Below are 27,367 nucleotides of genomic sequence, written 5' to 3' on the forward strand. Positions count from 1 at the left end.
CTACCTCTTCACATAGTATGGGCCTGAAAACTGGCACAACCTCACTGACGCTATATTCTATTGGTCAAAGCAGTCGCGGAGCCTGCCGAGATTCAAGGGGAGGGGACACGGACCCCATCTCTCTATGGGAGGATGTCAAAGACTTGTGGCCATGTTTGGCCCACCACCCCTGGGGAGCTTGAAGGGCTTATCTGCCTGCCTGAGGCAATGGGACTATTGGGACATTAACAAATTGCACAGATACCCGGGAACCCAGAGGTTTCTGTCCCCACCAGCGTGTCTTCCATAGTGTGTGTGGCAGACAGGGCCTTGAAGTAAAGCCCACAGTCTCATTCATTCATTTAACAACTATTTAATAAGCACCTTCCATATGCTAGCCACTGTTCCAGGTGCTTAGAACACATCTGTGAATGAAATAAAAATTTCTGCCTTCATGGAGTTTATATTCAGAAAGTCAATGAAGAAACAGGTTCAAATAATTTTCATTATCACGTGGGGCTGTTGCCCACCAGGCATGATACTCAGCACGTAACTGTACATGATTTCATCTAATCCTCACTGGAATGTGAAACGGAAGTATCCACGCAGCTGGCAAACCGCCAAGTTGAGATTTAAATCCAGGGTCTCACTGACTCCAAAGTCTTTTTGTTTTGTTTTGTTTTGTTTTTGTTTTTTTTGTTTTTTTTGTTTTTTGAGAGAGAGAGAGAGAGCATGGAGCTCAGCATGGAGCCTGACGCAGGGGCTTGATCCCATGACCCTGGGATCATGACCTGAGCCGAAATCAAGAGTCGGACATTCAACCAACTGAGCCACCCAGGCACCCCTAAAGTCCATGTTCTTATTCACCAAGCTACACCATCTCCCTCACCCTATAGGCAATTTTCTAAAACTGCCAAGGAGCCCAGGATAAAAGTGTCCATGTTAGTGTCAGGTCGAGATAGAGATCTGGATGGTAAAAACCACCAACAAATTTTTTTTTTATATTAAAAAATTTTCCTTTGCCCTACCCCAACCACTCCATGAGGCTTGAGGTTTCCTTTTTTTTTGCAGATAAGGAAATGGAGATTCAGGAAGTTTCAGTGAATTATCCAACATCTGGCCTGAACTTTCCACAGATCTGTCCAGATGCAGAGACTTGGGTATAAACACAGCCATAGGAACACTTGGAGGTCAGCCCACGATCAGGCAGCAAAGCCCATCTGGCAAAACACAATTGTTCTTCTGCTATTAATACATAAAGCAAGTATCATAGCTCACAAAACTCTCCCACCTGCCCCCACTGGCCAACACTGCAAGAGTAATGTTGACAGTGGGGGCATGTTGATAACATATTCCTACCTCCCATCGACCTGCATTTCTCTCTTCTTCAAAATAGCCCTTTACAACCTTAACCCAGGCTTGGGCCCTCCCTAGGCCAGAATCACTACAATCTGTTTTGTGGAAGAGGAAAAGGCTCTCACATAAAATATTTTGCACCTTGATGTTCCTGTAGTAAAGAACTCCACCATTACACCCGATGGTGCCCTCCTTCGAGACACGGAGCTCCTGGAGAGCAGGGACCAAGATCCCATTCATCTTCGTGTCCCTGGTAACTAATTCAATGTGTGGCATATAGTAAGTGCTCAAAAAATTTGTTATCGAATTTAATTGAATCGTATTTAGCTCCAACATGCCCTGAACAGATTTTAAGGTCATCTATGAGATCAGAGATCTAGAGGTAGCTGACAATGACAGTAAAATGTCTTGGGCAACAAACTAAACCAAGAAAACAAACAATAAAAAACAGTAGATTTCTGAATGCTCTATAAAGTCAGTGCTGATACGAAAAGGGCTTTTTTTTTTTTTTAAGTTTATTTATTTTGAGAGAGAGAGAGAGAGAGCAGGGGAGGGGCAGGGAGACAGAGACAGAGATAATCCCAAGCAAGCTCTGCACCGGCAGCACAGAGCCTGACGATGGGGTCGAACTCAAGAACCGTGAGATCATGACCTGAACCAAAACCAAGAATTGGACACTTAACCGCCTGAGCCACCCAGGTGGCCCAAAAGGGCTTATTTTTTAATAGACACTTTATTTTAGAAAAGTTTTAGGTTTATAGAAAAAACTGCAGAGATGGTAGAGAGCTCCCATACACCTCACACACAGATTCCCTTATTATTAACATTTTACATTAGTGTGGCACATTTGTCACAACTGATGAACCAAGATCAATATGTTATTATCATTAACTGAAGTCCCAACTTCATTCAGACTTCCTTTTTACTTACTGTCCTTTCTCAGTTGCGGGTTCTCATCCAGGATCCTACATTATGTCAGTTGTCCTGCCTCCTTAGGTTCCTTTTGGCTGTGATAGTTTATCAGAACTGTCTTGTTTTTGACAGTTTTGAGGAGTCCTGGTCAGGTATTTTATAGATTGCCCCTCTACTGGAATTTGTCCAATGTTTTTCTCATTATTAGACTAGTGTTATATGTTTGTGGAAGGAAGACCACAGAGGTAAAGTGCAATTCTCACACATCCTATCCAGGGTACATGCTGTCAGCATGACTTATCATTGTTGATGTTGACCTTGATCGCCTGGCTGAGGTAGAGCTTGTCAGGGTTCTCCATCATCAAGTTACTCTTTGTTTTCCCCCAATGGGCTTGTTTTTAGTTACCTTATTGAGGTATAATTTGTACACAATAAAATGAGGATAAGGACAGATGAACCATACCAGGGGTTCTCAAACAGGAGTGACTCTGGCACCCAGAAAACGTTTGGCAATGTCTGGAGACATTTTTGGTTGTCACCTCTGAGATAAGGGGAGGTGTTACTGGCATCTAGTGGATGAAGGCCAAGGACATGGCTAAATATTTTACAGTGCATAACACATCTCCTTAGGAGAGAATTATCCAGCCCAAAATAGGGCTGGATAAGTAGCAACAAGACTCAGAAAGCCTGATATACATTCATGTAACCACTGCTCCCAATCAAGACCTAGCAGTACCCCCAAAGTCTCTTGGGCTTCTTTGCAGTCAATATCCCACGACCTGTCCCTGGAAACAATTTTCCTGATGTTTTTCTACCATAAAGTAGTTTTGCTTATTCTGGAACTTTGTAAGGATAGAATAATACTTTATTTCTCCTTTGTGCCTGGCTTCTTTCACTCAGCAGAACGTTGAGATTCATCCATGTTGTTTTATGTCTCAGTAGTTTGTTCCTTTTTAGCAAATAGTATTCCATTGAATGGCTATACCATATTAACGGGCACTTGGGTTGGTTCCAGCTTGGAGGTTTCAGGAGTGAAAGGAAAACTGTGTAGAAGTCATTGTGTGGACCTATGTTTTTAGTTCTCTTGGATGAATACCTAAGAAAGGAATTGCTAGGTCATATGGTAAGTACGCATTTAACTCAAAGGGCTTATATTTTTAAAGTAAGAAAGACAAAATAAATAGTTCTTCAACTTCTTTTGGACTATATGGATTCTCTCACTACTTCTGCTTTCTTATCTCAGCTCAGAAATAAGCTTTAAATTAAATAAGTAAGTGATGTCAGAGACATCCTCCTCAATTTTTTCCATCCCCAGGCAGAATTCCTTGGAATAGGTGATCAGCTTTCATCAATTCTCTTCTCACTTGCATTTGGCCAAGCAAAAGTTGATGTCTCTTAAGATCAGAACCAGAAACAGCCATGTCTCTGGTTCTTCGGGTAATGTGTGTTTGATTTTTTTTTTTTTTTTGAGAAGATGTTTATAGAAAATGGCCTGCGGTATTGGCAGTTGTGAGAACAGATCTAACTTCTGCTTGGAATTGCTATAAATTTTTAAAACAAACCAAACCCTAACATCACAATATGGCTATGTAAGGTACCTCCAAGCCAAATCCATTAGGTTGGAAATGAAATATTTATTATGATCTGAATGAGACAACAACAAAAAAGGACTTTAGATTTTCCTTAAAGTTGTACAACCAAAACTTGGAACGTTTATTTTCCTACAGTGAGTTTGGGCATTTAATCTTTGATTTAAACAGGGACTCAACGTGACCATCACAGAAGAAAAAGTTTACAGAATTCATAAGTGAAAACGAAATCTTTTCAATGTTCAAAGTAAAGACTTACTTTGCTAATAAGCATTCTTGACCCATGTTTGAGGCACAGAGAGCTATTTCTTAGACTTAAAAATTATTTCTAATATGCATTATGAAATAATCCTTTCCCCAGCTTTCCCATAGAGGCTGGTAAGCGATATTGCCGAAATTTTAGAAATTCGTATCCAAAGATAAAACCTTAAAAGGGTATTGGTAAAATTATTAATTTTCTCAAAAATTAAATAATTTAAAGAACAATAAAGAACTCAGCCTGATGAAAGGAACAACGATCTAGAAGTTGAGAGACCTAAACTCAAATCTTGCCTGTGTCACAGACTAGTTAATGGGAAATATACTAGATAGATTTCAAAGATTCTTTTCAGCTCTAATCTTTCAGGAATCCCATTATCTGGTTTTCAATATACACATAAATAATAGACCACAGATATTTGTATAAACAACTGTTTCATCGGAATGTTTTCACTCACCTCAAAGTAATTGGGTGGGGGGAGGATTAGACTAGAAGCATTTGTTAAAGTCTTTTGTAGAGTTACTACTTGCCTTACAAGAATTATAATACTAAAACGTCTTCATTAATTTCTTTTTAGTTACAATATGATGGAAATTTAGCATTGCCTTTTACATCTTTATTGTCAGGTAGATTTATGTCCCCCTGTTGTAAGATTAAGCATTCACATGACACTTTAATGTTTACTGAGTGGTTAAGGATCATATGCAAGTTAATTCTCATGCAAGACTTTTTAAAGGCAGCGTGGGTTATTTAAACGGAAAGAAACCGCTTTGGGAAAAACACTATGTACAAATGGAGTTAACCTGGAAGGGAAGAGATGCCACCTTATTCTGTGAGTATCATGAGAAGCATGAAGTCCAAGCAGGTTTCTAGCAGGACATCTCACCACTGTTTTAAGGAGCAAATAAGGTTATCTCCTGGGTGCTTCCCTTTCATATACTCAGGATTACCATCCATGCATCATATCATTCTTTTTACCTGGGTTTTCAGTATTTTACACATCTCTTCCCACTCTATCCCTCCATGAGGTACAGCCCTTATTCAGGCGATCGTTTTAAGGTTATAAAACTATCTGCTTTTCTACTGTGGAAAAACCCGATGGAGGGCACATTTCTGATGTCAGCCTGATAGTATGAACTTTAGAAGCTCTCTTGGTGAGAAGATTCTGTAAGACCCCTAATTCACCTTAGGGAAAAAAGCAAAGAAACAATAAGGTCTACAAGCTGCATTTGCCAAGAAAATGGAACCTTGACTTCTTTGACTTAGGTGATTCAAAAATCAGATTTGAATATCACAGTGGCTATTCCTCTGCACTTTAATTTACATGATTTAAGAACAAAAGACACGGTCTTTTCAAGTTGAGTAGAATTAAAATATAATAGCTGCAAACACATATGAATGAACCGTATTTTGCAAACCATAATGTTCAGAATGAGCACAGGGCATTGTACGGGTGAAGACCAAAATTAATAGATTGCCCTGCCACTGATATAAAGGTAACTAACATCACTTGAGCTAAGAAGTAAAACTTACCCACAGGGCTGCTTTCTGATAACAGTGATGCCCCTGATGCTGTGAACTGTCAAAACATGGTGTCCATGATTGCACAGAGTCATAAGCTTGCCTTGAAAAGGGAATTTCCAACATAAATAAGAACATACCTTCTCAGATAGGATTATTGTCTCCATTGAATGAACAAATGGTTTCTTTTGGCAAAAACATGTAAATCAACAAATGTAGATAATTATTTTATCTTGGAATAATCATCAAATTTCTGTAACCCACTTCAGACAATAGGGTGTTTCCAGGAGAGAAGAGTCATTAGTAAGAAATTGACCTTTGTGGAGAAAGGGCTAGAATTCCTACCAGGCGTTATATTACAGAGTTAGATTTACAGATTTACAAAGACGTCTTTGGAGAAGGAATTAGATTGCTGAGGCGGGAATGCATCTGGTCTTACAAAGCACTGATACCAAAATGTTTATTTCTACCTTTCTGAGACTCATTTTCCAGAGGGAAAATGTTGAGATTAACTCCTCCTGACCTCTCTTCTCATAGACCTTGGCTCTGACCTTGCACGTGGACTGCCACCCTCTCAACAGCACGCTTGTCCTGCCCAGCTGTGCCGTGCTCCTTTCGGTCTCCTTACCATCAACAGAGGTGCCTTCCACACCGGTTATGATCTCATCTTCTTTGGTTCCATTTCTCTACTGTTAAGTATCCAAGCCCCCACCCCCTACCTTTCTCTTTTGCTACATATACAACACGCATTTAAATGTTTTGCCAAATGTCCATATCACTGCTGGGTGAAAGGTTTGGAATAATCCCGATTTCCCAGTGTTCTGCAACTAAAGGATGCCTATCCTTTCCCCAACCTTTCCCCCAAATTGACATGGTACATCTTGATAGGAGTTGGAAATGTCACAACAAATCATTTGTGTTCACTATGGTTTCATTATTGTGTCCTGGGTTTCTAAATGAAGCAAACTCCTGCTTAGCCAAGACTCTTACAAATGAATAGGAAACTACTCAACCATACCGCACTTCCCCCAAAGGAACTTTTGTTTGTAGGAAGTTAGAACAGAATTTCTTGGTAACTCAGGAGTTGGCGTAAGTAGGGGCTCCCCCCACCTCTGACACATGTGCCACCACTGTGGTGCCACGGCTGCGTCACTCAGGGCACATGGGACTATTCATGCGTTAGCAGCCTCCTCACTGAGTAATACACATCACCCCTTGGCTCTCTGTTCTGCCTTGGGTTTGAGGGTAGGGTTTTACGTACACTAAAAAAAAAAATAAGCAAACCAATCATTTTAAAAAGAGATCATAAAAAATAAACTTTCCCCTATCGCTCATGCAGAGACAACCAGTAGTCACAGAATATTGCATATCCCTAAAGGCCTTTTCTCTATGGGAGATATTATAATACATATATTTTGCTTACCTTGATTCTTAAAAGGCGTTTGTGAACATGTCAAATTCTGGGAAGTGATCTCCTGCTGTTTAAATTCTTTTTTAACTCTTGCAACCCTTCGATCCTGCTGGCTTATTAAACCAGATAAATTGATATATACATTCCTTTCACAAAGAAGTTTACACGTCAGAGAGTATATCACTGTTATTTATTGTCATTTTAAGTCCTTTCCATCTCTGTAGCAAAGCTTCACTCACACTTGGGGCTCTTGGTACGGGTCGTGTTAGATAATAGCATGCGGCTAAAATGCATTACCAGTGCCCTATGCTGAAATAAAAATGAAAATGGGAAATATGAGAAACTCTGAATGTGGCTGCATTTCACACCGAGGCCCAGCAGAACGCCTACAACGGGGTCACAATAGCATCCTGGAACACCTCGCCTTCATATTTCCTTTATGCAAGACTGAGAAATGAGTCTCTTACTTAAGATCTTGTCATTTCGGGATGTTCTGTTAACACTGTATCTGGGGAAAGAGCATTCCAGAAGAGAAGACTGCAAGAGCAAGGGTCCCAAGGCTAGAGCATGTCTTGCAAGGTGAAGGAGAATCCAAGTGGCTGGCGTGACTGGGACAGAGCGCACAAGGAGAAGGGTGTGACGGGAGATCAGAGTAGTGCTACAGAGCATTCCGTGCAGAGTGTTAAAGGCCTTTGGAAGGACACTGGCTTTTACACTGAGAGTCATTAGGACTCCTTGCAAAGTTGGAGCAGAAGAGTGGCATGTTTCAATAACATCCATCTGGCTACCGTGGAGAGGAAGGGTAGGTGCAGAGACCCGTCAAGAAGCGACAAACAAATCCAGATGGGATATCACAGTGGCTTGAACCAGCACGGTATCAATGGAGGTGGTGAGAAGTGGTCAGGTAGTCGGTATTTTCTGAAGACAGAACCAACAAGCCTACCAGACAGTTTGGATGTGACGTGTGAGAGAAAGAGAAGAGTCAAGAGTCCCCCCAAAGTCTGGGCCTGAGCAACCGCTGGAGTTGCCATCAGCTCAGGTGGGGAATGCAGTAGCCGTAGCCGGCTTGGTAGGTAGGTCTAAAATTCACATCAGTCTTCTGCCTACAATCTGCTCCTTTGCCTCTGGTGCTTATCTTACAAATTCCACACGGAACCACTTAAACACTGCAGAAAAAAATCCCAAAGGTCACCACTGACCCCTCCTTCTCCATAACCTCCACAACATCCAACTACACCCTCTGATTTTTACTTCCTAGATACCTCCTCTATCTACCCACTTCTCGCCTCCTTGGCCAACGCTTTATCGGAGGCCACCGTCATTGGTCATCTGAATTATCACAAGAGCCTCTGAACCGGCCATGAGTGCACCCTGGATCGAACCATTCACTGGACTGCAGCGCAGGCTTCATCTGAAAGCACAAAACCCTCCCAGGGACCACCATTTTTTATTGTCCTCAGATAAAGTCCAAATGCTAACATGTGGGGTTTTTTTTAACTCCTTGTTTTGGAATCATTTCTTTTAAAAAAATATATTTATTTATTTTGAGAGAGGGAGGGGTAGAAAGAGAGGGAGAGAGACAATCCGAAGCAGGCCCCACACTGTCAGTGCAGAGCCCAGCACAGGGCTTGATCTGACAAACACACAAGATCATGACCTGAGCCGAGTCAAGAGTCAGACACTTAACCAACTGAGCCACTCAGGCACTCCTGAAATAATTTCTAACTTACAGAAAGGTTGCAAGAATAGTTCAAAAGCTTTCCATATACCCCTCCTCCAGATATCTCATTTTATATCTGTTTTTTCTGAATCATTTGAGAGTAAATTGAAAACACACCCCTCTCCCATTAAATACTTCAGGGTATATTTTTCTAGGAATGAGACTAACAACATATAACTGCAATACAATAATCAGAATCCTAAAGTGAACATTTCTACAATATACAGACTTCATTTAAATTTTCCCGGTTGAGGGGCGCCTGGGTGGCGCAGTCGGTTAAGCGTCCGACTTCAGCCAGGTCACGATCTCGCGGTCTGTGAGTTCGAGCCCCGCGTCAGGCTCTGGGCTGATGGCTCGGAGCCTGGAGCCTGTTTCCGATTCTGTGTCTCCCTCTCTCTCTGCCCCTCCCCCGTTCATGCTCTGTCTCTCTCTGTCCCAAAAATAAAATAAAAAAAAACGTTGAAAAAAAAAAAAAAAAATTAAAAAAAAAAAAAAATAAATAAATTTTCCCGGTTGAACAGATTATGCCCTTTATAGCAAAAGGGATATAGTCGTAGATATAGATGTTGTCAACATTACTGGGCCAGGAGCTAGTCCAGGATCATATGTAGCATTCACTTATCCTGTCTCTTTAATCTCTTTTATTGTGGAGCAGTTCCTTAGTCTTTGCCTTTTATGACCTTGACACTTGTGAAGAGTATAGACCAGCTATCGTGTAGAATGCCCCTCAATCTAGATGTGTCTGGGGCTTGCTCATGGTTGGACAGAACTTGTGTATGTTGGGCAAGATGATCACGGAAGTGAGGTTTCCTTCTCAGTGTATCACATCAGGAGGCAGATCCTCAGCATGCTTTAAAAATCTCTTCACAGGGGCACCTGGGTGGCTCAGTTGGTTAAGCATCTGATTTCGCCTCAGGTCATGATCTCAGAGTCATGGGATCAAGCCCCGGGTCAGGCTCCACACTGAGCACAGAGCCTGCTTGGGATTCTCTCTGCCCCTCCCCCACTCATTCTCTCTCTCTCTCTCTCTCTCAAAAATAAACATTAAAAAAATAAACAATATCTTCATAGCATTGCTTCTGCTTATGTGTCACCCTCCCCCCATCCTTGCTCCAAGGCTCTCAGACAGCCCCAGAGAATCCATCCCAACCCCTTCTTCCCTTGGCGAATCCACACTCTTCCATCAGATCCCATCATAGAGGTCACTTTGTCTAAGGGACTGGTCCTCAACCCCAGATCTGGGTAAGAGCCTCTCTTCTGAGCTCGCGTAGCACCCTGCACCCACCTATCATAGCACGTTAAGCTGCACTGTAACTGCCTGTTTATTTGTCTGTTTATTTGATGGCAGGGACTGTGGAATGTTCCCTATCATCACTTAGCACACAGCCCAGTGTCTGGCACACAGTAGGTCCCCAATAAATATTTACTGAATGAAGCATCACTTCCATGCAAACTTCCTCCTGAGTGTTCCCAGAGCCCTGCCTAACACCATTTTCTCTCTCTTGGTGTTGCTGGATTGTTTACTACATTTGGTCTTTCCTGTTAGACTGGAAATTCCTGGAGCCACATCCGAGCTCTTGTATTTGATTCCAGTACACCTTAACACAGAAGGAAGGAAAGAAAGAGGGGAGGGAGAGAGGGAGAGATTGGGCCTTTTGTTTTAGAACTTTGATCCTTCCGAGTTTGGGTTGAGCAGGTGCAGACTGTTTTGGAGTCTCTCTCCCAGCTAGTCCTCCCCCCACACCCCACTTCCTGTTTATTCTGCCTTCCAACATCACACTGGGGAGGGGTGGGGGTGGGAACCATTCCAGTTCCTTTATCCGCCTTCTCACTCCCTGCCTTCTCACTCCCTGTAGGTCCCAATTCAGGAATGATTGCTTTGAGGTTGAGTTTATGCTCTTTCACAGTCTTTATGAGAGTTATTAACAAGAACCTAAAGCTTCTAGTGTGAATTCTCATCAGTGCATATACTAATAAGCAATGAAGTCAATGAAGGAAGAAAAAAGAAACAAAAGAAAAAGAGGACAAGAAAATTCACAGATTAAATAGTCAGAATAGTCTAGAATTTGATTGCATTGTCTTATAAAGCCTTAAGGAACAAATCAGGTAAAAGAAAAGATTCTCCTTCCTCAAAGGTTTCCTTTTTATACTTTCCCTGGCCATCACATTTAATTAACAAACTAACACTTACTTCAAGATTTTTACAAGATATGATTTAATCACTGTAATATCTTGAAGACTTGGTTTTCCTTATAACAAATTCTTCAAGCCCTTATTTCAGTATTAGTGAGGATTAGATTTGGCCATGAGCAACAGAAATGACAGTGGCTTAAACGAGACAGTGTATTTCTGGCTTTTGAGATCAAAGTTCAGAGGTAGGCCATCCATGACCATCAGAAACTCAGATCCTATCTCTCCTGTCCTGCTGTTCTAAACACAGTGCTGCCACCTTATATATCCAACGTGGCTGCTGGAGCTCCTGCCAGCCCAGGTTGGTCTATTTCACAGCAAGATGAAAGGAATGGAGGTCCGCTCCCATCCTTTAATGATACCTCCTGGAAGTCAGAGGTGAAACTTAGGCTTTTAGCTTATCGGTTAGAACTCTGTCACGTGGTTACCCCTAGCTGCGAGGGAAGCAGAAAATTACAGCTTCATTTGGGGTGACCATGTTCCCAGGTAAAATTGGGGGAATAAGGAGAGAACAGATACTGGGAAACAATAAGCAGTCTTGAAGACAATCTACTCTTCTGTAAAATGAGAATAATAGTAATACCTACTTCCTAGGGCCCTTGTGAGGAGAAACATGAGATAATGCATGAGGTTTGCACTAGTGATAGTAGTAATGACTTCCTTCTTCCTTTGAAGTTCCTTCGAAGAAAGAAGTGTGCACTAAGTGTGCACCGAGTGGTAATCCGTTGCTATTACTATTAATCCAGTGAGATGTTAACCCCGGTTTGCAAAAGGAGAAGGACTCCAAGACTCCAAGAAGCTAATTAAGCCCCGTCCCCCCACCCCCAGGAAAGACAGAATGAACTGGTGGAACTGGGGCTAAATCCAGATTCTTGGGACTCTGAATCCTGGTTTTCTTTCACTCCTGGTACCACCTCTCTTTCTGCCTCACCTAACCATACCATGTCTCTTACTATGACCCTCATGTTCACCAAGACACCATTTAATATGCTTCTCTCCTTCGGGAATCTTTTATACTCTACCCCGGCACTAACTTGTCATCCTTCAGTCAGAACTGGGAGTACTAGGAGCCAGTGTGAAGACACGGCTAATCAAAAGGGGCCGCACAACAGGATCTCTCATTCATTGCTGGTGAGGAGGTAAATGGTAGAACCACTGCGGAAAACTCTTTGGCAGTTTCTTATGAAGTTAACCATATACTGGGGGCGCCTGGATGGCTCCGTCAGTTAAGTGTTCGACTCTTGATCTCAGCTCAGGTCACGATCTCACGGTTCATGAGTTCGAGCGCCGCACTGGGCTCTACACTGACGGCGCAGAACCTGCTGGGAATTCTCAGTCTCCTTCTCTCTCTCTGCCTCTACCTCACTCTCTGTCTCTTTCTCTCAAAATAAATAAGGAAACTTGAAAAAAAATTGGGGGGCCTGGGTGGCTCAGTTAGTTAAGCGTCCAACTTCAGCTCAGGTCATGATCTCACAGTTCATGAGTTCTAGCCCACGTCGGACTCTGCTGACAGCCCGGAGCCTGGAGCCTACTTCGGAATCTGTGTCTCCCTCTCTCTCTGCCCCTACCCCACTCACACTCTGTCTCTCTCTCTCTCTCTCTCAAAAATGAATAAACATTAAAAAAATAAAGTTAAACATATACCTATCTTATGAACTAGCAATCCCATTCCTATGCATTTATCAAAAAAAGGGCTTCAACTAGAATGTTCTTTATAACTTTATTAATAAAAGCTAAATTAAATAAGTTAAAAAATGGAACCAACCTAAATATCCATTCACAGGAAAACAGATGAACATAGTGTGGACATTTATAAGACAGAACACTACTCAGCCATAAAAAGGAGTGAACCACTTACTGACTTATGCAGGAGTGTGGGTGAATCTCAGAAATATTACATTGAATGAGAGAAGCCAGACCCCAAAGATCACCAATCATATAATATTGTGTGATTCAATTTATATGAAGTTCAAAAACAGGCCACATTACATATCAGGATAGAAATCAGCATAGTGATTGCTTGGGTCTTAGGGGAGATGGGGTCAGAAAGGAGCATGGGGAACATTGTAGGGTGATGGGAACTCTGTGTACCTTTAGTGAGGTGCCAGTTACATCGGTGTGTGCACTTGTCCAAACTCAAACTACGTGCTTACGATCGGTAGATTTCATCGCATGCAATTCTCTCAATAAAAAACAAAACTAATAAAGACGTGTGGGGCTGCAGAAATGAATGCTACACAGACATGTCACAAAATAGCTTTAGAAGGGAAAGAAGTGAGAAACAAATAAAAATGGGGAGAGAGGGATCTTAACCAAAAAATCCATAATAAAGACCGCCACTATATTTGAAGTAAGCCCTTCTAGTTCTACGGTGGCCACGCCCACAACTAGTGTCTATTTATTCAGGGCTACTGTCACCAAGGTTAGAGCTGAAAAGAAAAATAAAGTCTCTTTCACAAAAGAAGGCAAAAAGAACCTTTCAATACTGTTCTCAACAAGTTGTTGTGCTCGAAATTCTATATTCCAGCCAGCCCAAGGCAGCGAATGGATTAAGTGTCAAGAATCTAACCTGTTTGTTTTCTGGCCACATGCTCGAGGCCGGGTGTTTCCGTTTCCTATTGCTCCTGGAACAAATTCTCACAAACTTAGGGGCTTGAGACAATGCAAAATTATCATGTTACAGTTCTGGAAGTCAGAAGTCTACAGAGTTCGCTGGGCTAAAACTGGGGTGTTTGAAGGGTTGTGTGCTTTCTGGAAGCTCTAGGGATGATCTGTTTCCTTGCCTTTTCCAGCTTCTAAAGGTTGCCTAACACTTTTTGGCTCGTGACCCCTTTGTCCATCTTTATTTTTTATTTTTTTTTTTCTATTTATTTTTGGGACAGAGAGAGACAAAGCATGAACGGGGGAGGGGCAGAGAGAGAGGGAGACACAGAATCGGAAACAGGCTCCAGGCTCCAAGCCATCAGCCCAGAGCCTGACGCGGGGCTCGAACTCACGGACCGCGAGATCGTGACCCGGCTGAAGTCGGACGCTTAACCGACTGCGCCACCCAGGCACCCCCCCTTTGTCCATCTTTAAAGTTGACAAGGGCAAATCGTGACTTCCTCGTGCTGTGTCACTCTGACCCTTGGACACTTTGGCCTCCTACTTACATTTTTTTTTTAATTTTTTATTCATTTTTGAGAGAGAGAGTGCAAGAGGTGGGGGGGTGGGGGGCAAAGAGAGGGAGACATGGGATCCGAAGCAGGGTCCGGGCTCCGAGCTGTCAGCACAGAGCTGGGTGCGGGGCTCGAACTCACAAACCATGAGATCATGACCTGGGCCGAAGTCAGATGCTTAACCGACTGAGCCAGCCAGGTGACCCCTCCTGCTTCCCTTTTTAAAGACTTTCGTGATTACATTGGGCCCATCTGGATAATCCAGGATAATTTCTCCATCGCTCCATCAGGCGATTAGGAGCCTTCATTCCAGCTGCAACCTTCATTACCCCTTGCCATGTGAGGAGATCCATTCACAGGTTTGGATGACTAGGACACAAACATCTTTGGGGGACCATCACTCTGCCCACCAAGCTGAACTTTCACTGTAAAATGTCACTTTGAATCCTTCTCCACATCAGCCATCAGGTGAATGTTTCCAAAGGTTCGAGGTGTGTTAGAAGCTGTTATGCAGGCAAATGTGATAAAATCAACCCCGTCCTACAGAATTACATTCTATTTTCAAGTGTTTGCACCTAGTTCTACAATGTCCTAAAATGTGGAGTTCCAGAGATCCATTGCTGTGTAACACACCACTTAGTGGCTTCGGAGAATGAAAATATTTTGCAACACGGGGCGCCTGAGTGGCTCAGTCGGTTAAGTGTCCAACTTCGGCTCAGGTCATGATCTCACAGTTCACAGGTTCAAGCCCTGAGTCGGGCTCTGTGCTGACAGCTCAGAGCCTGGTGCCTGCTTCAGATTCTGTGTCTCCCTCTCTCCCTGCTCCTCCCCTGCTCATGCTCTGTTTCTCTCTCTCTCTCCAAAATCAATAAAAACATATTAAAAAAAGAAAATATTTTGCAATGCAAGTCTGAAATTTGGCATTTGGACAGGGCTTGATAGGGACAGCTTGTCTCTGCTCCACTTGCCATCAGCTGGAGTGGCTGGAAGTCTGGGGGCTAGAATCAATCGAAGTGTTGCTCATATGGTCAGCAGTGAAATGCCGGCTGCTGGCTGTGACCTCGGTGAGGCTGTCAGCTGGAACACCTACAGGTGACCTCTCCATGTGGCCTGGGCTTCCTCACAGCACTGCAGCTAGGCTCCAAGGGCGAGCGTCTAAGAGACAGCCATGGATCTCACACAAGAGGAGTATGTATCGCCCTTTATGGCCTGGCCTTGGAAGTGACGGCCATGTCTATTTGATCAAGGCAGCGGCAGAGCTCCCCCTAAATTCAGGGTGAGGAAAGGGAGATTCTACCTCTTGCTGGAAGGTGGCAAGGCTGTGGAAGAGCATTCAGGGCCAGAAATAACTTCGCAACCTTTTTTAGAAAACACAGTGTGCCACAGCTTCTCTGCCACTTTTTCATTTCTTCTCTTCATTTTAAGTCTCCTCTTTCTTTTATTCTATTTGTCTCCCTTATACAATTGTCCCCCTTGGCCCCCCTTTTTTTTGGTCACCCACTCCTTCTAGATGGAAATCAGGCCAACCCTGAGTTTGCAAACAATAGTTTCCTAAGGTGATAGGAAAGGGCTACAGAACATCCACAGAGGGGCATCTCATTGCTCAAATCGGGGATCATCTGACCATTTTGCGCCGGCAAAAATGACAATTTCATATGCTTCAACCTAATATTTGCTGCCTTTCTAGTCAGCGAAAAAGGTACCAATCTGCTATCAAAGGAAAACGAGGGGCACCTGGGTGGTTCAGTCGGTTAAGTGCCTGACTCTTGATTTCGGCTCAGGTCATGATCTCACGGTTCGTGAGTTCGAGTCCCACATTGGGCTCTGTGTGGACCCTGCAGATCATGCTTACAATTCTGATTCTCTCTCTCTCTCTCTCTGCCCCTTCCCTGCTCACATTCTCTCTCTCTCTCTCTCTCTCTCTCAAAATGAATAAAATTTTAAAAAATCTTTAAAAACAATAAATAAATAAAAACAAATAAAAATAAAAAATAAAAATAAATTTAAAAAGGAGAAGGATTGTTTCCCCACTCCTCAGGCTTCCAATGGGTGGGAGTGTCCCAAAACACACACTGCCTTTCTCCATCACTGCCCTTATCATGTTGACCCAGGGACGGTGCGGTGACATCTGGTAAATTTGGAAAGACGCAATTCGGCAGGCTTGTCTTGGCACCTCCCTGTTTCTACTCGAGACTAAACTGGCTCCAGGAAGTAGGCCTTTTCCTCTGCTTTCAAACCCACTGGTTGGAAAGGGCGGCTGGTGTTGAGATCCCTCCCAGCCCCCAACACTTGGGTGAAACATCGAAATTTCTGGCACTCTCCCTCCAAACATTTAAGCTATGAAGGAACTGTCAGCAAGTACTTATCACAACAGAAACTAAATTATACCCTCAAAGCATCGATGAGTTACAAGCTGCAATGTCAATTAGATGTCACGAAATACTACAGCTTGTTTTGAATGACCACAGTATGCTAACTACACTGCGCATTCTACACATAGCTTGGCTGCTATCGTATACACACGAGTTCTTTCACAACGCATATGTTTCATTAAAAAAAAAAAAAGCAGGGCTTAAAATGATTATCCCATTGTGAACAACTGGAACATTTTAAATACCTTGGTCACAACCAACAATGTGGCACTTTCGTTTTCATCTTTGCTTGACTACCAAACAGGAAATCTCCTCAATTAGATGTCTGCTAAGAAGGAAAAAAAAAAAAAATGCCATTATCCAAGGACACAGCAAGTTCTGTCAGGTATTTCAACATGGTGGAAGAGTAGTGAGGTTTTAATTGGCCCTATTGAGCTCACCCACAAGCTACAACATTCTTTACCTCAGCAGTGTGGTATTCAAAAGGTAAAAAAAAAAAAAAAAAAAAACTACAAAGTTAGTTTCTACCTTTGAAAACATCAAATGAATCATGTTCGGTTTCATCCTGTTAACCGAACGTTCGTTGATAAAAGTGCACATATCAACACTAGTAAGGCGGGTATTGAAGAGTAAAACAGAGGGTAGAAAACACCCCACCCCCAACATTGTTTATTTAGCTAAAATAAAGAACTGGGCTCCATGTTTTGCGAGTATTTTTGCAGTCTTATCTCCTATGCTGGAAAGCACTTTCTCCAGACAATTCAAGGTCAGACAGAAAGTTGCCTTCTATCAACCTGGTCTTAACTAAATGATAAAAAAAAAAAACTTTCTGCAATCAAAATTCTTACCAGTTTGGGCTTACTGAAGTAGGGCACACCGGCAGATGTATTTTAGAACTGCTAGGCAAAGCATTCTGAAACAATAGACAAAGAAGTAATCAAATAAAAGAAAAAGAATGGGAAGGTACAAAAAACAAAACAAAACAAAACAAAACAAAACAAAACAAAAAACAAAACAAAACATTCTCCTTAATACAGAGAATGCCAGAACAGGAAGGGCTGATGAGACAGTTGTGGTTTCAGTGGGCCTTGTTTAGACAGATGCGCAACTATTAGTTTTCTGCTTTAACTTGACCAAGACTTTTGACATTAAGGAGAAAACAGCTAACGCAGTAATTAACAACAACAACAACAACAACAACAACAGATGAAAGAAAATTTGAGGAGGCGAAATCTTCATGGTTTGTATGGAAGGCGTATCAGTTTGGGTATTTGCTATAATCAGCGCCATTCAAGCCCTGAATAGCAAGCAGCTGGAAAAGCTGTGTACAGATGTGGTTTTCCTTTTCCTTAACCAACATTTCATTAATTAAATAACATTCTTTCAGTGGAGCAGGGAGACTCCTGAGGAATGTGGGAAACATGGAGAAAAACCCTAGAATCCTCAGTTGCCAATACTGGAGGAGATTTTAAGGCTTGAGCTGCTTTCACGTCTTATTTCCTTTCTGTAGGCTTTCAAACCCTTTGTCCATCCTGAAACCCAGGGGGGACCTCCAATCTCCACTCCATCCCCTTATCTTTCCCCCCTCCAGCTCCATCCTTGGACCACCCAGTTTGCATCCAAGCCCCATCCACCATCTAAGCATGTCCACCATCAGGAGAATAAACTCAGGGCAAGTGTCTAGGAAGTCCCTGGATTGGGCTCAGGGCCATTTGGACGAGGAACTCTGGGGACCCAGGTACCCAAGTGTGGTCTAGATACAGGGGCACACAAGCTCTGGGCATTCCTTGGCTCTAAGGGGAGTCACAAGGCCTTACAGAGATCAGCATGGGGGGACCCAGGGAAGGAGCCCCGGTTGCATGAGACAAAGGATGGTATTGGCTTCTAGATACAGAAATGGTTACTGGTAATACACTATCATTATCTCCGCCACTCACCAGAAAGTTCTACACAGTTCCAAATGAACTAAGTAGAGACATAATAAGGTGTTTACAGTAACTCAAGAACAACCTCTAAATTTCCCTGAGTTACTAAAAACAACAACAAAAAAATCAGACCCAATCTTAAAAGCAAAAGCAAATAACTTTAAGTTTAAATTATTTTGCTTATTAAAGCAATTTAGCCTTGATCAGAAACTACATAACGTTTGAAATTTTAAAAAGATTAATCATTAATTTTAAGAGACCAATCCAATAGTCCACATGTTTCAAGTCTTCATGAGCTTCTGGTCCAGTTTTTTTTTTTTTTTTAATCTGTTGGGGGTAAAAATTATCCCTAAAATTTAGGGAAGACATCCCTTCTGTCACTATTTCATTCAAAACTCTTCAAAATAAATTACACAAGGACGTAATGATTGGCATCCATGTACTAGATGTCCCATAAAAAGATAGTTACCTTTAAAAAAAAAAAAAGTACGTAGGGGCTGGGTCGGTTGAGCATCGGACTTTGCTCAGGTTATGATCTCATGGTTTGTGGCTTGGAGCCCCACATGGGGCCCTGCGGATGGCTCTGAGCCTGGAGCCAGCTTCAGATTCTCTGTCTCCCTCTCTCTCTCTCTCTCTGCCTCTCCCCCACTCCCACTCTGTGTGTGTGTGTGTGTCTCTCTCTCACAAAAATAAAGCATTAAAAAATTACAAATAAAAATAAAAAATAAAGGTATGTAAGATTTGAGCCCTCAATCCACCAGCACTGTGTCCAATTTGCAACAAGAACTAGAGGGTACGGGGAGAAGGCAGGGGGAGGAGGAGGGGAGACCCTATGGCCCACATGAATTTTGCTCCGCAAGTAAAACTAAGGGGAGACTATGAGGCATGCACAAACGACAACAACTTTTGTTTTTGAAAAAATTGTTGACCCCGGGGCGAATTTTCAAGCTGGTCCCAACAATCATAACCCCAGCTGCTGTCTCACAATCGGGTTCAGGCTCAGAGAAAAGAGTAGATTAGGCCAGACCCCTAAGGAACACCGTGTAAACGTAAAACACGACAGACCCCACGTGAGCAAAGCAGAAAGCTGTTTCTCAGCAGCAAAAGCAGGCCTTCTCAAAGGCTTTGGTGTGCAGTTTTGATGTAGAACATCTCATCAAATGTAACCATCTGGAGGGTAATCGATTGTAATCTGAGCTGTTCCATTTTGCCTGCTTCATCTACCTGTGCCTTCCCTTTGGCCACCAACTGCCACGGAGAAGGGCGCCGTCACACACCCGTGATCTCTCTGAGGGCGCTGCCCCGCGGTATCTGCGACTTGAAAAATCTATCAAGTCCTTTGAGCTTCCTCAGGAAAGACCTTCTGAAAATCAAGTCACTCTCTCAGTTTACCTCCGAACGTAAGCCGAATTTAAATAGCGCGAGAAATTGGGGCGCCCGGGTGCCACGGTCGGTCGGTTAAGCCTCTGGCTTCAGCTCAGGTCGTGATCTCACAGTTGGTGGGTTTGAGCCCCCTGTCGGGCTCTGCGCTGACAGCTCAGAGCGTGGAACCTGCTTCGGATCCTGTCTCCCTCCCTCTCTACGCCTCGCCCCACTTGCGTGAGTGCGTGCGTGCGTGCGTGCGTGCGTGCGCAGACGCGCACGCGCTCTCTCGCTCTCTGCCCCTCCCCCGCTTCGTGTTCTGTCTTTTCTCTTTGTCTCTCTCTCTGTCTCTCTCTGTCTCTCTCTCCCTCTCAAAAAGTAAACATTAAAAAAATTTTTTTTTAATGTTAAATTTCTTGAGTTTTACCGGGTCAATCTGTGGGAGATTTGGCCTTGTTCTGTCTCATCAACTAATCTTGAATGAAACAGTAGTTATTATCAGTGGGCTGGTAGTTATTGGGCCTGGGAAACCTTACGGGTTCACACAAAAAAACCCAATCCTCTTTGGTTTTGTTATCTGTGTTCTATATACCACAAGAACATTCTGAAACAACCTGCAGTTAGCATCTCCTAAAATTCCTGCGAATTATCTGCCCAAGCTATGCCTTTTTGCTTCGATTTCAGGTTCTCCCTTGAGACTTTGAGAAAGGAAAGAGTTGACCTGCTGTTTTAGGGATGTAACGCAAATTATGCTCTCCCTTCTTCCCATACTGCTGGAGAGAGGCAAGGGAGACAAGGGAGACATGAACCAACATTTAGAGCAAGAGAGAAACCTGGAAGCCCCCCTTCAGCAGTGCCTAAAGACACTTCGAGGCGTCAGGCATTCAACAGATCATCTTATGTGATCCTCACTGCAATCCCACAAAATAAGCATTGTAGTTACTATTCTCCCTAATTTCAAACATGGCAACGAGCATGGATGGTTAAATACTCCTAGTTAATAAGTAGTAACAAGAGGATTTGAACACACCACTCTCTGGTTCCAAAGTCTTGGTGTTTCCTTCCACCACATGGCTTCTGTAGTTTCCTTCCTTTGTTATTTGCTGCTTGCACTTTGATATTTTAAAGGGAATACAAAGCGAGAGGCTGTATGCCTTGCCTTGGGTGCTGTTCCCCTTATCTGTACATATTAATGATTGACTTTCTCTGGCAAAGGCAAGCACCCCTGTCTTGACAGGGTCTTGACACTTCCCCATTTTTTCACGGCTGCTGAAAGCTGATAATAGACTTGAGCTGCCCCCACCACAGAAAACATTTTGCTTTTTTGTGCTGCAAAATTCTGTGTATTTTAAATTCAAGCTCTATGAGCTTGGAGATGTCTCCCGACTTCAAGATTAAAACCTGAAGTTGACCGGACACTTACTCCCCCTAAACAAAGAAAGAAAGAAAATGCAAAACACCATCCCAGGAAAGCATCATACTGGCATCTAAGAAATGTTCCCTGGGGCCCCTGCTGCAGCCTTGCTCGGATCTGCTGTCCACAGCTGCAGGCTAGCTCACTGAAAACCTGGAAGCCTTGCTGGGCACCGCTTAGCAAAACTTAGCACTGCCCTGGGAACTAGTGAAAAGAGGCCACAGTGCACGTTAGAACACATTTCAGTATCTCTTAAGACCCACATGAAAAGTCTTGTAAATAAAGACCTGCAAGGTGCGTGCACTAATATTAGCTGGTGTCTCTTTTCTGAGTTTTCACTTCTCAGTAGCCAAGTGAAATTTCTGCCTTTGAAATTAGTTTATATGCCTCTAAACACTTCAGTCAGTGCTAAGCACTGCAAAAAGCTGGTCGAGGTGGTCGAAAAATGTATGTCCCTTCCCAGATACTTTGAGTATCTATAAACTTCTTGAGGTGTACGGGCCTCTCCGGGGCACTGAATTACAAATAAAAAGCTTGGAAGTGAATCTTGTGGTAGCTACTTCCCAAACCAAACTGAGTACTTACAGAGCCAATTATCCACCAGTCTGAAATACCAGAGAGGAAATAAAATTGACTTTTGCCAAAAAACAAACAAAAAAAAAAAGAATCAATTGAATTTATTTTTATTTCACTACTAGGCCATTCACGGGCAGATGAAAAAGCAACAAACTTTTGTCGAGTTTCGTTAACACATTTGCTTTCTTTATTTTAGAATATAGTCTACATCTGGATTAAAAAAAGTTTTAAATAAATTTAAGACATATAACAACAGTGGAACGCTTCATCATTCTACGTACAGCACGATAGAATGTCAGATGGTTCCATTTCGGATAAGTCCACTTTCTCATAATAACATTATTATTTTCACTGGCTGAGCGGCAAGCTTCGTACAAGCTGGCACGGTGCCAGCTTACACACACTGGGGTGGGGGCGGGGAGGGCGTGGAATGGATGGGGTAGGGGTGCCACAGGACAACTATACAGTGTAACAGAAAATCATTAATCTCGTAGTACCGGTTACCGACAGACAGTGGTGTTTGTGCGCTTATCACAATGGAATCGCCGAAGTTTCAGAATAAGGAGGAGATTTGAAATACTTTAAGACAGGGCCACTGTTACAGAAAGAAATAGTGCAAACAGGAAAACTGATGCAATCCTAGCAACGCTGCGGCCTCCACCAGCCCAACGGCAGGGCGGTACGAGGCTGCGCGCCCCGCCTTCCCCAGCGCCCGGCTCCGGGCGGGCGCTCCCAAGTGTGGCAACCCCGCGCCGCACCCGGCATGGCCCCTTCTCCACTCCTCTCCTCCAGAAAGAACAGAAAAGAAACTCGAAGAAAGGCACAGGCTGAATGCAGGGCGTCAGCCCAGTCCCATCCCCACTAACGTAGAACACAAGCCCCCCCACCACCCACTGGCGGGAGGGGCGGTCTTTGAGCCCCCCAATCCTGCCTCCCATCACCACTCTCTTCCCCACTTCCCAAAGAGGCCCCTTCCTCTCGGCGGCCCCGCCGCGCCCCCTGCAAGTACGCAGCACCCCTCCCCCCCCAAGCCTAACTTTGCAGTCCGCCCATCGCCCTTCGCGCCCTACAGCCAGAAAGAAAATAGCTTTGAGGGAAAGAGGGTGAGAGATGGGGCCGGTAAGGGTGCTGGACAGGCGGGGGCGTCCCGGCTCAGTGGCCCCAATTGCCGAAGCCGATCTCCTGCTTGTATCTGTTGGTGAGGATGTTGGCTTTGCGCGTGAGTTTGGAGAGCACAGTGTGCAGCCCGCGCAGGTGGTAGTGGAACTGCTGTTCCAGGTCCTCCTCGCCGGCTTCCGCGCCCTCTAGGTGGCTCAGGTCCACCAGGATGTCCTTGGACTTCCAGGCGTTGCTCTCTTCACTCCCTGCCGGCGGTGGCGGCTGGTGCAGGACCCCCCACTCGATATCGTTGCGGATGGACTTGAGCAGCACGTAGTGGCTGTACATGTCCCGGGAGGGCGCGAAAAAGCTGCCGTTGGCGCTGCCCGGGCCGGGGGCCGGGGGCGTGCGCTCCTCCAGGCATTCGCCGCTGCCGCCCACCTCCACGCCGACATCGTTGTCCAGCCCGGGCTCGGCCAGGGGCACGTCGCGCAGCAGGCTGGGAACCATCACCGTCTGGTCCATGTTGTTCACCGCGCCGATGAAGCGGTTCATGGCATTAAAGAGCGAGTGCTTCTGGTTGTAGGTGTCGCAGATCTGCATCATGGTGGCCGGGCGAGCGCCGAGGCACAGGGACGCAGGGGCACGGGGTGGCCGGCTGGGGCGACGGGCTGCCCGCCTTCACGCGCTTTCCGAGGCCCGCGCCGGGGGCCTGGCTAGAGCCGGTGCGCGGGGATTCCCGGCTCCTGCTCCGCCCTCTCCAACTCTCGTCTCGCTCGCAACCCGGCCCTGCGGGACACGCAGCTGCTCGGAGCTTAGACTCCCGGAAGCTCGCGATGGCGGCGCGTGGTCCGCGGGTCGAGCCCAGGCCTGGCTGGGGGACGGGGACGAAAGAGATTACTCACCCGGCTAGGGTGCCCGGCGGCCCCGCCCGCGCACAGCGCCCTCCCCGGTGCCTGCTCACCCGGGCACCGGGAGCTCCCCTCACAGCCCGGCGGTCCCACCTACTAGCCCGCCTAAGCCGCGGAGAGAAGAAAGGGGCTGCCTCCCCACCCCCCTCGCCCTCGGAAAAGCCGCCTGAGTCCCAGCACCCACGCCGACCGGGCAGAGATGGGGCAGGGGCACCCACCTCCTGCTGCTCCTCGAGATCCCCTGCTGCTGGGTAGCTCAGCGTTCCCGCTGCTGGCGGCGGCGGCCTGCGGGTGCTGCTGCGGTCAGTGGCCGGACTGTGACTGCGGGCGGCGGTAGTGGCGTCGGCCCCCTGCCCATTCCAGGTGCTCAATTTATAGAGCCCCGGAAAGGTGTCGCCGGCGCTCAAGGGCCACCCCCGGTGTCTCCTCCTCCCGCCTCCCGGCAGCGCCAAGATAAAAGGCCCGGGCCGGGATGACCGCGAGTAACACTCTCCTGGCCCCTTCTAGAGTGGGGGCGGGGCGCTCCGGGCCAGCTCCGCCTCTCGCCTGATACCCGGGCGGAGGGAGGGCGCAGTGGCCAGGCCGGGACGGGCCGGGTCGGGCAGGGCAGGGCAGGGCAGGGCAGAGGAGGGATGGGGCAGCCGCACCCCGCCAGCCCCAAGCAGGACAGCTGAAGGAGGGCCGGACACTGCTCGGGTGAAGATGCAGGCGTCCGGACCGGTCAGGGGGCGGGATGGCGTGTTGGTTTGGGTGGGCCTTGCACATGCTCCCAAAGTGGGATGACTGAAACGCACAGCCCTGGTTGCAAACCGAGCCCCCAACCCTGAATCGATAGTGGCCACGGCCCAGAAACTACGATCCTGGTTTATTATTAGCCGTCGGGGAAGAGGGACCAGCAGCAGCAGCGGCGGCAACTCCATCTCCGGGCTCTTATGTAAGAAGGGTGGCTGGGCATGCCTGGTGCACGTGGACGCGTGGTGTTCCCGCGGTGGCTCTGGCCTTGGCCAACTGCTGGGGGAGGGGAGCCTCGGAGGCTTTTGCCTCCCTCCAAGCCGGGTCTTTCCCAATCTTTTCTGTAACAGCTGCTGCCAGGGATGAAGAGCAACTCACCATCCCATTTGCACATTTTCCCAAGAGATCAGATGTGGCAATGGGGAGCAGTGGCCAAATACCTACTTTTTTCCAAGTCCCTCTACTCGGAGATGGTGGAGAGCCCTGGCCACGTGGCTTTTTGGCTGCCAAAGGGCTAGAAGAGGGTGACAGTAGTTAGGTCCGGTGTTGGGTGTCTTTCATCATTTAACAGAAAAGCAGGCAGGTATCCAATATTTTTTGGTGGTGGAGGGGGTGGGGAGCTTGAAATGTTCCTTTCCTAAGATAGTTCTTAAGACACAGGGTCATTTAATAGGGCCTAAGCCATGTACTAAATCTTTGAATTTAACTTTTAAGAGCATTGCACCTTAAATTACACTTTGGGACTCCAAACCACAACCCGTTTTCATTTAGTTTTTTTTACCATCTCGCTTCCCTTGCCATGTCCTTCACTGGCTGATCTCCAACAGTCCTACAGGTAACTCAGCACGATCAAGTTTCTAATTTTAAATTGCTTTTCTCTAAAATCTTTTAGGGGTGCTTTTACTAGAGTGTTTTCTCACAGGACAAGAAGTGCCAAAACAAGGGGGAGACACCTAATAAAGGAGTTTATTTCTTCCACTCTTTCTTTCACTTTGGAGATGTATATTTAAATTTTTTCCACAGCAAACAATCAGACTTGGTGCTACCAGGACTGACCTGTGGGCAACAGGACCCAAGTCAGTGACCTCTGGAGACAGAGCCTAGCCTGCTGACCTCCACTTTCAGGGCTTATTAGCTCTGCCAGATCAGAGCCCATGTTTTTCTATCGATAAAACTGAGGTAATGTCACCTGCTCACCTAGCAGTCTTTGGGAGAATCAGTGGAAAGAAAAATGTAGGGCAAAAAATAACTATATAAATTTGAAGCGTTGGGAAAATCTCATCCTCCCACTTGCACCATGGAGACTTAGAAACTTTTCCAGGGTCAGTTTCCTTATCAACAAAATGGAGCTTCTCCCATGAGCTATAGGCAATTTTGGTTAAGGTTAAATAAGACAGTGGATGTAAAAATTATGTAAATTTTAAACTACTTTCCAAAGATTAATTGTACTTACTGAAGGACCTCATCATAGCTAAGAAGTGTTTATGTGAAGAGTCAGAAACTTTAAAAATGTGGAAATGGTTTATGATGAGCCACAGACCCTTTCCCCTACTGCTTAGGCAGCAGGAGAGAACAAAACAGTTCAGGTTGATTTTAAACCTTGACAACCAGTGAGCTACAAAGAGCATTGCAAGAGGAAAACTCGAGAAAAACACATATCCGGTTTGCAGTAGCTGATCCTCTCATTAATTAAAACATATTTGTCCCCCCATTACAGACCCTCTTGATATTTTAAGTACGTATGCCTCTGGAAGAAAACTTCAGATTGAGTTAATTAAATGCTGGAATCCTGCCTCTTTTTGTCTTCGTCCCAGTTCCAACAAGGTGTGATAATAACTAACAGAAAACGGAAATCCAAGTGATCTAGCACAGAGATCGCAGCAAACAAGCCCGGGTTGAAAGAAGGCCCCTAAAGCCGCCCTTTTGGCCTCCACCCATCCCCCGATCCGTTTCCTTCCTTCCTCTAGTCTCGAGGTCACTCTTAATCCTCCAGTTTTTTACTCCAGTCCCCGTTCTTTTACATTTCTTAAATACTGTAAGAGAAAGATGGCTCATGCACCTGCCTGCAAAACTTCCCAAACCGGGCCTCCTCAGCTCCCCGGTGCCAGCGCAACAACTCACGCCCACCGGAGTAACTCCGGAACGAAAAAGTCCCCGGGCCAGGGCTCCGGGCCCTTAGAATCACCCCACCACCGCCCCTCCAGCTTCAGCCAATCAGATGCCGTCTGAGAATGTTATGCAAATAAGCCTTCGCGCCCCAGCCAGTGAGAAGCCACAGCCCCCTCCCCCCAGCGTCCTCTTTCACCCCAGCCGCGCCGAACTGGCGGCCGCGTCCCTGGCAACTGGCGCGCGGTCAATTTTCCCTCACACGCGGCTGGAAAAAAAAAAGATGGTTCCCTGGGGTCACTTGGGAGGGGTGCGGGCGGGCCCTGGCCCGGCCGGAGGCGGCCAGCCTCTCTGGTTGCCCCAGGCATTTTCCCAAATCGAGATCTGGAACTGGCTGAAGATGCTGAGCTACCTGCCCAGGCTTTATTTTGCCTCCGGAGAAGAGTAAGTCGTCCTTGACAACTTCTGAGTACTTGTAGTCCGCCAACAGGCTCAAGGCTAGCAGCCCCTGGTCTCTGCTTCCTTCCCAATACGCTAAAATCTCAGTAAAAGCCTTGTCTGGGGTCTGGCGCCCACCCCAGCTTCTTGGTCCACAGCTCCAACTCTGGAGCTCTTAAGTTCTGCTTCCTAATTTGCACTTTACCTTCTAACTTCAGCAATCAGAAAATCATGCGTTGCTGGCCCATCTCCCAAAAAGTGTCCGCCAGTTACTCCTTCTGTGTCCTTTGGATAGTTGGGAGGAATGGCATTTTAAACGATGAGAAATTCATAAATAA

General features: G+C 45.5%; 1 protein-coding gene and 1 long non-coding RNA gene across 3 annotated transcripts in view; both read right to left on the bottom strand.

Annotated features, from left to right (window-relative positions):
* The window catches only part of LOC109248013 (uncharacterized), a 220,984-nt gene extending 203,602 nt beyond the window's left edge, over nucleotides 1-17,382 (bottom strand). Inside the window, exons 1-2 of one of the 2 annotated variants that reach the window (XR_002071902.2) lie at nucleotides 17,316-17,382; nucleotides 16,713-16,792 (exon numbers count right to left, since the gene is read on the bottom strand). This is a non-coding gene — a long non-coding RNA (uncharacterized LOC109248013). Of the gene's footprint in view, nucleotides 1-16,712; nucleotides 16,796-17,315 lie in introns of both variants that reach the window. The other variant, XR_002071901.2, reaches the window with a different exon arrangement.
* Nucleotides 17,383-21,908: 4,526 nt separating this feature from the next.
* Nucleotides 21,909-24,235, bottom strand: MID1IP1 (MID1 interacting protein 1). The gene is made up of 2 exons (XM_019417288.2): nucleotides 23,972-24,235; nucleotides 21,909-23,716 (listed from the first exon to the last, which is right to left on the bottom strand). The coding sequence occupies exon 2, from the start codon at nucleotides 23,446-23,448 to the stop codon at nucleotides 22,897-22,899; it is 552 nt and encodes a 183-aa protein (XP_019272833.2). The 5' UTR covers nucleotides 23,449-23,716; nucleotides 23,972-24,235; the 3' UTR covers nucleotides 21,909-22,896.
* Nucleotides 24,236-27,367: the final 3,132 nt, after the last annotated feature.

The sequence above is a fragment of the Panthera pardus genome, unplaced genomic scaffold, assembly GCF_024362965.1.
Source record: "Panthera pardus isolate Hobbes unplaced genomic scaffold, ASM2436296v1 HiC_scaffold_27, whole genome shotgun sequence".
NCBI lineage: Eukaryota > Metazoa > Chordata > Mammalia > Carnivora > Felidae > Panthera > Panthera pardus.

Excerpts from the sequence above, each read along its gene's own strand:
- MID1IP1 (XM_019417288.2), bottom strand. The coding sequence starts at position 23,448 with ATGATGCAGATCTGCGACACCTACAACCAGAAGCACTCGCTCTTTAAT.